The sequence below is a fragment of the Nannobrachium achirus genome (assembly GCF_963921795.1).
Source record: "Nannobrachium achirus genome assembly, chromosome: 9".
Lineage (NCBI taxonomy): Eukaryota > Metazoa > Chordata > Actinopteri > Myctophiformes > Myctophidae > Nannobrachium > Nannobrachium achirus.
In genome coordinates, this window is record NC_137818.1 from 44831968 (window position 1) to 44847229 (window position 15262).

Genomic DNA, 15262 nt, shown 5'->3' on the forward strand with positions numbered 1-15262 from the left:
GGTGCAGCTAGGTGCGCTTCAGTAATACTCTCCTCAGGCTGACGGAGGGAAAGAAAACAAAAACCTCAATCAGAGAAATTATGCCGCTCTTATTGTGTGTGGGGGGAGGGTGTATGTACAATCTTCAACCCAGATTCATAGCTTATCATAATTCCAGCCTGGAGACAGACAAAATGGGATTTGAGCACCGAGACATTCGAGAATAAGATGGAGATGCAGAAATATAGAAGAGTGAGCTGAGGCAAAACTGCGTTACCTTGATGGACTTGGCCAGCACGATGTTGGACGGATGCCGTTTGGCCACCTGTGCATTTTCGCCTGCGGATAGGAAGCTCGGCCCCTGTGAGAATTTGATAAGAAACCGCATGGTTAGTGGAACTGATTATCTATCCAAAAACTGATATTCATCTCCTGAATGTAGGCTAGATTTGCCTAGTCCGAGACACAACTAGAAAGCACCCGAGAATGATAAGAAAACATCAGCATGGAACCAAACCAAAGGGCAGAACAAAACATTTGAATGCGGTCATCTAGCAGAGATAAGAGCAAATCCTCTATAAATGACATTTATCATCACTTCTCTTTGTGTTGCAACCACTGCCGGCACCAAATTAACCCTGGGGCAGGGGTTGATATTGCATTTGCATGACTTGCCCTTGGAAAAGATCAGCTGTGCTTATCCCTCAGGCTTAGAGGGAATACCCTGCAAAGTAAAATCCCCAATGTTAATTTAACTCTGAGTTAAATTCACACTGAGGATTTTGCTGTGTGCTGTCCCGCTCTAGTGGGCACATTCAGCTGCACAGTAAATAATGACAGAAATAAGCCAACATAATGCAGATATGGATGAGTGTAGAGATAACACCACAGCCAGCAAGGCTCCTCACTAAGACTTTCACTGCAGCCAGTAAGCCTCCTCACTAAGACTGTCACTGGAGTCCATTTTTTGATTGATTGATTTATTAATCATTGATTTATTAACAGTTAGCAAAAAGTGCAGCGATACAGTTATACAATAATGCTAAAAAGATAACACAACAAGCCCTGAGGGCATGTTTCCATTATAGTCCTATGTACCGTATTCAATTCATCAAGACATAGAATGCTATACAAGAAATCATCAATGCTAGGAACAGTAAAAATATATTACAGAAAAGGGGGCTAATTTCTTTTGGCAAGCTAGAAGACTTGTCAAGGTCCAGTTGCAAATTACAGACAGGTGCTCTTTTATGGTGCTTTTTAAGGGGTAGGGAGTCACACTTTTCCATGAGTGGTGGCAGGGCATTCCACATTTTGGTGGCATAATCGCAGAATGACATTCACCACGATGTACCCAAAACTAGTGTACAATCGTACATTCCTTGATTCACCCTCCCACCAATGAACCAAGCTAATGTGCACACTGTACCTGGGGGGCCATGTTGTGGTCACACAAGAAGCTCTGGTACTTCAAGGGTATGTGGACACTCTCCTTGGGGCGCAGGTAAACACGGGGGGGCTGCATCTCATCCTCCCCCAGGTGAAACATGTCCTCCTCCAGTGGGGTAGGCGTTCTGGTCAGCTCCTTGAAGTAGCGCCACTCGTCCGTGTTGGTGATGACACTGTGTGGAAAGAGGGTAAAGTTAATATTCAGAATTGGAGTACGCACCACACCTCGGTTGATCCAGCACAGTAAAATCCTCAATGTTAACGTTGTGGGAAAATATGTGTGTTTGCCAGACCCATGAAATGGGTAGGCCTACATAAGCAAATGTCGGTCTGTCCCTTTTCTATATAAAGGGTATATATGATGATGACATGATGATGACATGCCTACAAAAGGCATGATGTCATAAATGATGATGACAGACAGGGGGTTGGCAGAACCGGGGTCTGGCACAACCAGGTTGACCGCCAGACCCAGAGGGTCGGCCTACATAAGGCTTTGTCTGTCTGTCCTGTTTTTCTCCATAGATGGTCATGATGATGACATGATGATGACATGCCTACAAAAGGCAGAATGTCACAAACGATGATGACAGACAGACCCTCAGACCGACAGACAAAGCAAAAGGCTTTGTCTGTCGGTCTGTCCCTCCCTCTTTTCTCCATATTTGGTCACAATGATGTCACAAATGATGATGACATGAGGGAGGGACAGACAGCCTATAAAGGGACAGACAGCCTATAAATGTACCATTAAATTTATAGGCCCAGAGGGTTGGCAGAACCGGGGTCTGGCACAACCAGGTTGACCTGGTCTAGTTTTGAGTACAACTGGCACGTATGCATGTCCCACACTTGACTCATTGGTCAAGCTTTACGGAACACTTGAAATGAACTCATGAAAAGCACCGCTCACTTCACACTGGGTGTGATTTTTACAAGTTGCATCAGTTACAGTATGTCTCCTTCCCTCGCTCAGTCATGACATAATCTCTTAGGCATGGCGCCCTCTGAACTAATAGCAACAGCATGTGTGACGCCCGGGATTCGAAACCCGGATCTCCCGTGAGAAAGTCTAACATCTTAACCATCAGACCAAAGAGACGGAGGGAGATTCTAGGCTTTTGAGGCCATCACACTGAGGCAGTCACTCTGCTACACATGCATCTTTTGTAGTGGCTTGTAATAACGGTCAATTGTTACCTTTCAATTACCACCATAATTCAGACTGAATGTTCCAGACTGAATGTACTAGGTTCGAGTTTATGTGCCCTGTGATTTTGGTTAACGTGAGGTTATATTTGGACCACAAGTAATTATGAAGTATAAAGGTCTAGGAATAATGTGTGTTGTTAATAACAGATCCATGGAAATCCCGAAATGAGATAAATCAAACTGTTTGCGGGCGGGAGTTTATGGGCTGACTGAAGGCCTCGACCAAATTACAGATCAAAAGAAGCCTTGAAAATGAAAGGATAGCCTGGTTATGCACCATGTCAACTACGATGAATTCAATGTAAGAAATGATGAATTAAAAATGTGTTTAGACGCTTTGACAGTTTAGAACAAAGCTCTATAAAAGATGCAACCCAATAGGTGTAAGACAGCTATCTACTGCAACAAGTCGCATGTTACTATCTGTGCATAACCCTGTCCTCCTATATAAAAATTGCCTAAGGGATAGGTCGAACATGGAGCACAGATATCAAACGTAACATCTGGACTTGGCACAAACACTGTTCAGGGGACTGCCATGATATTAGTCACACTGGGGGCCACAGGTGTACCTGTGCCCTAATCCGTACTAAACCTCAGTCAGTGCAGTGTTACAGCAGTGTTTAACACTTCAAATGGCCATAACGTGGTGACTATTGCTCTTATCAGTGCAATACAGGGCGTAACAGCCTGAAACTAGACTATTTAAGCAGATTAAAGCAGATCCTCACTCACTCTTACATGCTTAACATCACTAACTGCTGCCACAAATGTCAGCTTTTCAGTGATCAAACTCCCCCAACCTCTCCTCCTTGTAGTAGTATTTAGCTTGTCACTTTGACAGCATGTCACTCAATGCAGGTTCATATTGCATGAGGTGTTCCAGGGGCGTCAATTGAGTATGGCAGGGGTATGCAGCTGCCATACCCTGGGTCCAGGGGGGAAAATAAAAGTTACTTTTAAATATAAATCCATGAATGTCTCTTTGTCTATCTGTGCTGGTTATTATGTTGTTAAATTACAGTAAAATAACTACAAATGCAAAATTTTACAAAATTGTAATTATATTCTCCACACTTGTATTCTCCCCATCTTGACAAAATGGTATATTCCCAGGTTCCGCAGGTAAGCTGCACAGGTGGAATGCATTATTGTTAATTGTGGCACATTTATTAACTCATTCTGAGCCCAGGACATTAACGGATTAGGGGGTCCAGAGTGCCCCCTCCCGGCCCCATTAACGGCCGCTGTCTTATTTTGAAGGCCAGAAGTCTAGACCGGAAGTACTTCCGGTCTGACGTCATCGGATCGTGCGCCGGAACCGATGCGTGTCCACGTGGAGTTGTGTAATGGCCGACCGGGAGCTTTTATAACTGTGTAAAATAAGCGAGCATCTGCCTCCATCCTAGCTTCTAAAGTGTAGTTTTGAGATAATGGGCATTAAAGATGAGATCGGCCGTCCACCTCAATGTTATGGGATGACTATTGTGTGCTCGTGGAGCCGTGATGATGACAAATCAGCGCGGATTTCGTCTCCGGAGCGTCGGCCATTGTACTAGGTATTTTTACTCGCCGTTACAGTAATATATTACTTTTCCCGCGACATCGCGTGGATGGCACTATAGATACTCTATTACTTTTCCCGCGACATCGCGGGGTTGGCTTTTAATGAGTTAACATGACAAGTTTAGCTGCACTTGAACAGCCGTTCCAGGCTGCCATATCCAGCAAGAAACCGTAGAAACGCCATGACCGTAGAAACACCATGACTGGTGTCTCCGTCATGTTGCTATACCTTAGCTTTTTCTGAACTGACGCCACTGAGGTGTTCATACTGTATGTCTTTTATCATGTAGTGTAATAACCGTGGACTTGGGCTCTGCTGTGTCATGCTTGCGCAGATGATCAAATCCATGCCACCAAATGCAGTGACAGACACTCATAATGTAATACTGGTTTGTCCCTGTATGCATTATTTATAAACATTTCAGAACAATAGACATAGTAATAGTAATAGATAGAAATAGTGTTGTTACAGAGAACAAACCTCCCCTTTCTAGAGTGCGTGGCATTCCAAAAGCAGATCACATTTCATTGCTTTGTAATTTGTATGTTGTTTGGGACCCAGCCATAGAAAACCCTATTATCAAAAAGAAAAGTAAACCAGAAAAAAAAACAACATCATCCGTTTTTGCCCAATAACTCCAAACTAATGCTGTTAGTGTATCGTATTGAGTTTAACCGTAACTCAAACAAGACAGAGCCTGATAATGGCACAGCCTTCCTGTCCAATCTTTAGCAATCAATTGCAAGTACACACCTAGTAAGGTGTGTACTTTGTGAACAATTTATTTCGTGCTGTGGGTTTTCTGCTACCATGTGTTACACTTGGCAGTGTGGGCACTGATCAGGTTTTGTAACCTCATGCACGTGGTATCATGAGCTGTGATTGGTTTAATTTTACGGGACTCACAGCCATCCAAACCAACTTGGCCCTCGGACATGCCATATAAATGAACCCAAAGAATGTTATGGTTTAACAGAGCAATAATCTCTCACATAATCATTTTATAGAGCTGCATGAACAAACCCAGAAATGGTCCAAATTTATTCTCAAAAATCATTGTAGGTAATTAAAGCTTCACATTCATCTCAATGGTGCTCTTTATTGGTGTGGTATAATGGAGAGGCTAAAACTACAACAGGGTTATTATCCTTTTTATGCAACAAAATAAAAATGATTACTGCAGTGATAAAGATTCTTATTTCTTTCTTGTTTACAAAAGAGCTATTGATAAAACAACAACAAAAAACAACTACTGTGATTTGTATTTGGTCCAAGATAGAAGTGGGGCAACTTCCCAAGGTCTAGAGTCAATACTCTGAGTACAATGCTTGGCTTTCAATTACCATCCGCAGCTTTCATACAAAGCTATAGAGGTCAATGCTAGTCCCCCAATCCCCATCAAATGGATTTGGAGGGAGAGTGTTACAGGAAAAAGATAACACACTCTGGCAGAGGGGAGTCATTTTCACCCTCTCCTCCACACTCCACTTTGCCTCTTTTCTTTGAGTGGGAGAATTTCACACACAAATACATAAAGGGACGGACTGCTTTAAACTTCAAAGGGTCCACACCCCCGGGGGCATGGAGAAGGGAATTTCGCGCAATAGCAAATGGAGAATTTATGAATTCTTCAGGAACCCACCTTGCTAACATTAGCCTTGTGACTAGACTACTCATTTTAATGAACCTTATTTGGATTTTTACCAAGCTGCAGCCACAAACCATTTTGCATGTATCGAGAGAGAAAGAGAGAGCGAGAGAGAGAAAAGAAGGGCAGCGTGCATGCATATGCATTTGTGTGTTCTACAGTACACAAGTAAAATCCAGAGTGTATTCTGATACCGTGAAAATGGCAACTCAAAAGAAAAGACATGAGATGCTGCTTATAGACAGAGAAAACAGCAACACAAGAGGCCAGCAGCATGAATAGATTTACTGTCGATGGAAATAGGAAGGGGAAAAAAAGGAAAACAGTAAGAGAAGCTGTGGGAAGATAATGAAACAACAGCATGAATGGAAGACAAGAGAAACAAGGTGTGTGAGAGTGTGTGTGTGTGTGAGAGAGAGAGAGAGAGAGAGAGAGAGAGAGAGAGAGAGAGAGAGAGAGAGAGAGAGAGAGAGAGAGAGAGAGAGAGAAATGGCCTCATTGCTGGCGACGCGCTGAGGAACTACACACAGCACATCCCAGCTTTCCCTTTGCTAGCCGCCAGCTATGGCAGGCAAGGGGCCCGGTGAGGCATTACACATGAACGCAGCCATGCAAAATGCATGGCAACAGGTAGAGAACGTGTTCTCTCTACTGTAGAGGAGCCTTCAGGCTCCCTACTGCTTCAGCGAGGCGAAAAAGAAAAAAAAAAGAAGCCCCAGCAGTGCACATCAAAGGTAGAACTCTCTGTTCCCCTCTGTCTCTAAAGTACTCTCAAAGGCCGGGCTCTAAATTTCAGGTTACAGCTGGGGTTTTTCCATGGGTTTTGTTTGTGTGTGGAAGAAGTGTGATTCATACTTTGTTGTAGAATGGTGTCGTGTGCTGAAAACAGCTGACCTACAAGCTTACAATGCATTGCAATGTGACACGTTGTGAGCTTGTAGGTTTGCCATTTATGGAGTATAATAATATTAATCGTAACTTAGGCCTGGACCTCACCTGGACCAGCAACAGAAGTATCTATGTGTATACTTTACATGTATATTGTATATCAAGTTGGCATGATCTAGTCTAATATTCTATGAGTCCATAATGCACCAAGCCTACAAATTAATGTTTTCCATATCTTTGCATATTAATCAATCACTGGGCCTAACTTTGTCCATGTCGGTATTTTGGTTACATAAAGCACTTATTATTTTGTTTTCTATATACAGTATATTTTGTACATCATGGAATCAATTAACCACTCGTTATTTTATACCTCGTTGCACAAGCTCTAAAAGCTCACAACGCGCTCACAAGTGTTTTAACATTTTCGCCTGGAAGGACACTATGACAATAGGGATCAATTCAGTCAATTATTGATTCTCGATAATTAGAAAATAGATATCCAACGGAGGATGCTTCAGGATGACTCATCCCTTGGCACAAAACAGTTGAAATCACGTTGCTTCAACACGAGAAAAGCTTGGTGAGCGGGGGCCGAAGAGGAGACGGACGCTTGGCAGCCCAGCTGTGCTGCTTCCCAATCCCCAATTAGACCTGGTGGGCCTTCTGGCTGCACTAATGCCACAGTGATTCATGCACAGCACAATCCAGCCATTGTTTGTCCACATGAAGTGTGCTCAAAACTGCTCATCCAAACCAAAGACATGCAGCAGAAATGACACAACTGGACCATGCTAGTCACATTATAAATCACTGGTTCCCAAACAGTGGGTCGAGAACATTTGTGGGTCACAGACCAATTTCTATGGATCACGGCTTGATCTTTTCCTACATTTAAAAAGAATATATTTGTTTTTTATGATTTAAAAAATAATCATTGTATACACTTACTTTTAAGAAATAAGGGGCACAGAGTGCCACCATTTCCTCCCATAAGCCTCCGCTCTTATTTTGAAGGGCTGGGAAATTCAAAATGCAAAATGTATTTTTTAGAGATAATGAGGATTATTTGATGGAAGATCCATGGGTTTCTATGGAGCAGCTTCACTTTGCGTGCACGCCAACGTGCGTTGTAAACAAATCGCGGAAATTACCGATGCACAATGGAAAGCCCAGACCGCAAGGTCATTTATAACCACCGTTATAAATGACAATGGACCATGCCAGTTGCATTAGAAATGACACTTGAACCATGGCAGGTTACATTCGAAATTACACAATAGACCGTTTACACTGTGAGCTCATAGATTTCCTATTTTCAAAACCATTGTATAGCTATAGCTACTGTAGCTACTAGCGCTTAAGTGGTTTAACAGCATAGTTGTTTCAGTAGCATTCCACATGTACAGTATGTAGTTCAAGGACAACTGATGTACTGCTGCAGGAGCTAAATTATCTCCGTCTCAACTCTCAAGTGAGGTGAGATGCATGAATTAACGCAGCACTAAGAGTGTGGTTGCCAATAAAAACCATTTGAATGCTAAATAAAGCACACATGAAAGAAAAAGAAAACACCAGGCAAATGTCCTCAGGTTCTAGTTAGATGCTGAAAAGTCAAACCTTCCAGCTTTTTAAGGACATTTAGTTGCATTAAACATGTATACACTGCACGCGGTATCCCAGAAGCCTAATGTCTGCCTTGGCCAAGAGGGATTCCCCTTTGGCTGCGCTGTAGATGTTTTCCCATGCAGAACATATGGGATAGAGTCCAGGTGTTTACACACACATTTTCACAATTTATTTATGTCCACACAAAAGGAAATGTATACAAGGACACAAATATAACGGTGCAGCAAGATTACATCCACAAAGTGAAGGCATACAGTATGTCTTCATGATACAACAAGCATGTCATGTGCTGCCTATGGAGACACTGCTCCATAGGCAGCAGTGTCTCCCCTAGCTTGGTGGCTGACAATCGTAGCAGAGACAGCACAACAGACAACACTATGCCAGCCCTCCTACCTCGTTTCTGGGCACCCCAAGTTGTCAAAACCCCCTTTACAACCAGTCATCTTGTATGCAAGCTTGCATAATGAAGCACATAGTCCCCAGAAGTTGCTAATGCATCTTAAATCTGCACCTAATACATTGACAACTTCTCACCCATATGAGCACCACACCCACGGCACTACCTGAGTTCGGGGTCTTCACTGTGGATCCGGACGGTCTGTGGAACATTGAAGGGGTTCTTAAGTACAAACTCCATGTACTCCGCAGTGCCCAGGCTGGCATAGAGCACATGTTGGGTGGTGATGGCCTGGCTCAGCATGTTGGCGATGCCCTCCATCTTGCTGCGGTCCTGGTAGGCCTCGATCACACGCAGGTCCCTGTCCAGCCGGGCTCGCACTTCCCGCCGAGTCTGAGAGAAGATGGAGAAGGTTATTTGGTGTTGAGTACATGTGTTTATATGGTTAGTTTAATCAAAACAAGACAAAAACCTTGCCATTAAGCACTTCGGCTTCCAAGTCCAGGGATGCCAGGCTGTGGTTGAAGATCAGGTAAACATAAATCCTACAGATAAGCATCAATGGAATTTCTAAAAGTTGCCAGACATGATTAACTATAATTACATTTTCATAGCTTTTCAAGACACATTTCTGATGGTTTTCTGTAAACTGAGTAATTTGCAAGCATGGATTGGGAAGGGAATTGGAAAGCAGTGATTTCTAAACTCCTTGTTGTCAAAACATTAGTAAAGGTTTCACCGACTTATTAACACATGAGAGCTAATCTGGCCACCTCGCCACTAAGCTTTGGATTGGGTCAAATTGAAATAGTTCCACATTCCTGAACTATGACATGGATTCTATAAACTAATAACATTATTAAGCCACCCCTTAGACCAAGACCAACTGAAATAAAACAAAAATATGTTTTTCACACTTTTAGAGAATGCGTGGTCATAATGGAAACTGTAGTTATATGCCAAAAAAGAAAGAAACTGTGTTATTCCTGACACTGGCATAGCATAGTGACCTCAGGCCCTGATGAAGGCTATTTAGGATCCTCCAGTGCACGCTGGGCCCTGATACGACTGCATCCCCTGCTTCCCCTATACCTATGCCACTGATTCCCGATATCAAAAGTCCCTAAAAGGCCAATCATAATGACTTCCTTTCGAAAAAAAACACAAGAAGTGATTGCATTGACAGGTACGAACTAATTACAATCAATAATATGATGACTAGTACCTGTCAAGCACTCTATGATTCATAATGATAGACAATTGAGGGCGGTGCTACTCTGTTGAATGTCAACAAGATGGCGGAAAGCATTAACATACTTTCTTAGTTATAAAGTGTACTAAAACATGTTTCAGAAAATATTTCAGGTGAAAAATAGGCAATGCAGTAACACAGACACTTGGTTCAGCACTATCTTGGTGCAAATCATGCGTGCCTGAAGGAGTTTACAATCCCATATCCTGAGGGAATAGGACAATCAGTTGAACATGTTGCACTGACTGAGTCAGTACAATTTACAATTTAGGCAATTGGCAGACGCTCTCAATCGACTTGCAATAAACAAGGTAATACATCAATACATCAACACGAATACATCAAATGCAAAGAAATAGTAATCTAAAAAACATAGGCAGACCACACACCATATAAAAAACGTTATAAAAAATTCTATCTAAATTACATGTATGGTCATTTAGGGTTGGCAAGTGCTATGGTAAGAGCTATGGGCCAAGGTGGAGTCTGAAGAGGCGAGTCTTCAGACCACGGCGGAAGCTAGGGAGTGAGTCTGAGTGAGTCAGTGAACAAGTGAAAGACACCCACCCAGCCAGTTTCACTAGGAAAAAAATACTATACATAATGAAATGGTTGAAAAAAAGCCATTTCAACTGTTCTTGAAGTCTCATTTGCAAGGATGAAGGTTGTTTAGTTCGAAATATTGTAATAAACTATTGTTTGGTGTTAAGTGAAGACTGTGTGCGGGATCTCACATTTTAAAAGTTTCATGCTCTGGTTGCCTGCTCCTACGCACCTGCTCCTAGGTGTGCAAAAAAAAAAAAAAAAGAAAAAGAAAAGGACCCTTTTCCACAAACGCTGTGTAGGATATCCCATAAGGTGCAGGTGTAGTGAGGCGGACGACTGATGAGGCAGACCAGTTATTTTAACAGTTTATTCAATTTTAACATCCTTAGAGGCTCAAAAGCTTGAAAACGTAGTCCATAAATCTTTGGTCAGCTCATCTATTGCACTAGAGACTTGAAAGGGGCCAGGTGCGCAAGATGCAGTACTTTCGATTACGTGCAAGCTGCTTTTCTAAAATAATGTAAACATTTGAACAAACCGGTACTTAACAAGGCATTTTTGGACAAACAGGTACTTAACAAGGTTCTTTCCTAACTAGGCTATCACCTTAAACTTTAATCAGGTTCCTCGATTTTACCAATGAAATTTCAAACCTTTTCCATAACCTTTCATGTGACTTTCAGAGAGAATATTTTACATCTGTTGCCTCAGAAGTCTGTTGTTTGTCTTATGCTTTTTGCCTTTGGCATATGGCTAATCAGAGCTTGTTGTTGCCAATATCGAAAGGTTGGGTGCATACTGCAGCCTGTATCCAGTCTTGCTTTCGAATATGTGGTGTTCGAAAGCCATACATAATTGAATATACACATTCAAGGCATTTTAGCAGATAAGCAATCTGCTTGCGCTTGTAAAATTAACATCCCCTCTGCCAAGTGCATACACACCAATGTGTATCACATGACTGATTTATACTCCATTGCGCAAGGGTGTCACATGGCAAAAAGAACATATCTACAAGCAACAAATATATATATACTGTATATATAATATATTTGCGTCATAGGACATACTGTACAGTATGTAGTAGGCTAAGGCTACACTGATGCAGTCCATGCAGTGCAGCACAACATTTTTATACAAATTACATAATTTCCATAATATTATACATGTTTTAAGACATGTTTCTATGAACATAATAAATTGCCAAAAATAATGTATATTCAAACCTCAAAAACTGTTCATTCTAACCTGGAACCTGGAAAACACTTTCTCTGTTGAGTATCACATTACTAGTATACAGTATACAGTGAAGCAAATGAAACAAAGTCTGATAACAAGAAGACTCAATGTCAGACAATCAAATATGCATTAGGTGCATGGTCAACATAGAAATGAAATTAGGTGGAAATGCTTAATAAGCAAGTAGAGAAACATTTTCAGCAGATATACTGTATATAGCAGCATATATGTACGTACTGTAGTCATAAGTGTTAAATGCCTGTGTGATGGCCTGTGTCATCAAGACTGACATGGTGACAGATAGAAAACCTTGCAAATGAGACACAGCCACTTTAACAAAATGTATAGGCCTATAATCATAAAATAATCAAAGAGCAGAATATTCTAATATTATTATTAATATTATTATTTTTTTCTTCAAAAAACGAATTGAATTTCAAACAACCACCAATTGCACAACACTTAAGGTAGGACAGTCTATCTGGGACAAAGCAATGTCACGCAGTGACTGCCACCTTTTAGGTGTGAAATCATTCTTTTGCATGGCCTCTGTGAAGTTGTGGCATGAATATTTCAGTGCTGTTCCCCTTGAGATGGCTGTTGCAAAGTGCCATGAACACACTACAACACTGGTCTCAGGAGAGGAAGTAGAACATGTGACACAGCAGCGTACCAAAGCCAAAATTGCATTTAGCACGTGTCCCCGTGGGTAAAAAAAAAAACAAGATGTGCCCGTGGGTAGTGGAACAATGAACACCTGCCTGTTCGGTTGCCACAACGCAGAGGGCTGAGGGGCATGTTCCCAACAGGCTTGTGCCACCGCCTGGCAGCCCGAGAGAGACACTTCACATCAAAGGGCCTCCCAAGACATATTTCATAACGCAGTGCACCAGAATAGAAGTGATTAACTTGCCTTAGTTGTCCATTTGAAATTTGAGTTAAGAGGACACACATGGACCAAAAGAGCAAGGCTGTGCTTTGGAGATAGGAGCTTGGCTAAAGAACAGAGTCGGACCTTACCATGACCTTAGTCGTCTTGACCCGGCTCTCCGCGTCTTTCTTGGCCTCCTGCTGGTGCACGGCGGCCATGCGGTCAAGCTTGCGCCGGCGGATGTCGTCGGGCTCGTCCGCGGCACGTCCGTCGGCCAGTGGAGACCCGCTTCTGATCCTGCTGTTGAGCAGAGCCACCAGGTCCCCGTCAACCTCCACCAGCCGCTGCGCCCGCGCCACGTTCCTCGCTGCATCAGACACACATCCCAAGTCATGAATATATTCATTTGGATCATGTAAATTACCTGTGTGCTTTAGAGGTTTTTGACTATTTCCCCAAAATCTTGTGATCCAAACAACACTCAGTCAGACATTGCCAAACTTGAAACTGGAGTGCTGCTGTCGAAATTCCATGTTCCCACGTAGAGCCTGAGAGGCAGCACTCGAGCCACATTCCAATCCCCAGAACTCGATGCGTTGCCATGCGATGCAGGACGCGTTATCGCTAGCTGCGAACGTGGTCACAAATATAATCTCAACAGGAACGGAAGCACAAGAGATAAAGTGAGAAAGAGAAAGAGAGCATTTAGAGGTAGACAGTGTGTGTGTGAGAGAGAGAGAGAGAGAGAGAGAGAGAGAGAGAGATGTAAAAAGGAGGTAAGGATGGAGACAAGAGGGAGACGTGGCCCTCTGGTGTGAAGTCGCGTCTCCCCTCTTCTAACATAACACAACAGAAGAGTTGGACTGTGTTGGTCCTCAGTGACAAGTTCAGCCAACCAAGAAGAGAGAAACTTCTTCTCTGCTCACTCACAGTGTCCACACACACACACACACACACACACACACACACACACACACACACACACACACACACACACACACACACACACACACACACACACACACACACACACACACACACACACACACACACACACACACACACACACACACACACACACACACACACACACACACACACACACATAATAACATCTCCCTTACACCACATCTCATCCCACCCCACCCAACCCCCCCCAACAGCTATCTTCCTCTGTGGACATTTTCCCCCCCTTTTTCCATTCCTTATCAGAGAAGCACTGGGGCTCACTGCCAATCACCTGAGAAGATAGTGCCCAGGTAACTGCACTACTTCCACAGCCACAGGCGGCCCTGTCACTGGAGTGCCAGGCAGCTGCTGGAGTTGAGTCGCACACCGAACGTGGTCACTTTCCATACATGGTGGTACTGTATGTATCGCTACTTTTTCTAAAAGGACAACTTTGTTTTTTTTACAACAAGGGTTCATATTTTAGATTGTACTAAAAAAAGAAAAGAAGAAGTGAGAGTTAAAATGTTTTCATTTGCTTCATTCTATTGATTTATCACGTTTACTGTGCTAAAATGTGGGGCATGCGTACGCATGGGGGCATGTGTACAAGTGGCTAAATATGTATTTCTACACACAATAAGCCAGCAGTTTCTTTATTGCTATTTACAGTAACACTTCTAGCCCCCATAATAAGTCACATCCAACCATGAAAGGTTGCATTGTATCTTGGGAATGGGCTTATTCTGTGTAAAATGACATATTTAGACACTTGTACGCATGCCCCGAACCACTGAAATAAGAATCTCTAAAACAATAGAAAGTAAATGAAATAATTTTAAAACTCATCGTTTATATTCTTTAATTACAATCTAAAATATGAACCCTTGTTGTAAAAAACTAAAGTTGTCCTTTAAGTAAAACAATTGGGAGTGATTCTTTCACCACCGCTTTCCCGTCTGGCTGCGGTGCACTGTAAAATTCTCTGTGTTCATTTAACTCCAAAGAGAAAGTAAAGAAAACAGAAGGTTCCATTACTCTTTTCTGAGTTACGGGTCCATTTGGGTCCATTTGTACTCTCTTCAGTCTTAAATGAACAACACTAAGGATTCTACAGTGTAGGTTTGCACACCAAAAACTCTGGAGTGTTCATTCAACTCACAAGAGAGTGTGAGAGCTGTGAGGTGTGAGGTCCATTTAATTAAAATCAACACTCCGGACTTTGGTGTGTGCATCAACTGCAGGCCGGTGAAAGCAATTCTGTGTGCTTGTTTGTGCAGTTAGTCTTTTCCACAAGTTATTGAGTTATTTGTGGTACTGTGTGTAGTGTAGAACACAGTGCAAGCAGTGGTACTGACGGCATGTCACAGTGAGAGCTGCTCCTGTTTTGTTGTATCCATTTGGGCGACTCTCTCTCTTGTGATACACCTTTTAAATGCTAGGAGTTAAAATAACACAAAGCATTCTGTTTGCATGTGCACATGACATGTTTGTGTGTGATCTTATTTGACATGCAGTCGTGGCAGTACAACACCGTAAATAAATGTTTGCTGAAATGCCAGGCGTTTCTCAGGTTTGTTTACACACCGCACACTGTGGAGTAATTCTGGACCATCCTCCCACACTTAATCACA

The 15262-nt window shown here is 42.5% G+C and overlaps 1 protein-coding gene across 1 annotated transcript in view; it reads right to left on the reverse strand.

Annotated features, from left to right (window-relative positions):
- nphp4 (nephronophthisis 4) overlaps positions 1–15262 on the reverse strand; it is a gene marked incomplete at both ends in the record, with an annotated part of 228353 nt that overhangs the window by 19003 nt on the left and 194088 nt on the right. The window contains 4 exons of the mRNA XM_080732808.1: positions 257–340; positions 1409–1601; positions 8939–9165; positions 12830–13047. Of these exons, the coding sequence (XP_080588934.1) occupies positions 257–340; positions 1409–1601; positions 8939–9165; positions 12830–13047 (722 nt within the window). The remainder of the gene's footprint in view (positions 1–256; positions 341–1408; positions 1602–8938; positions 9166–12829; positions 13048–15262) is intronic.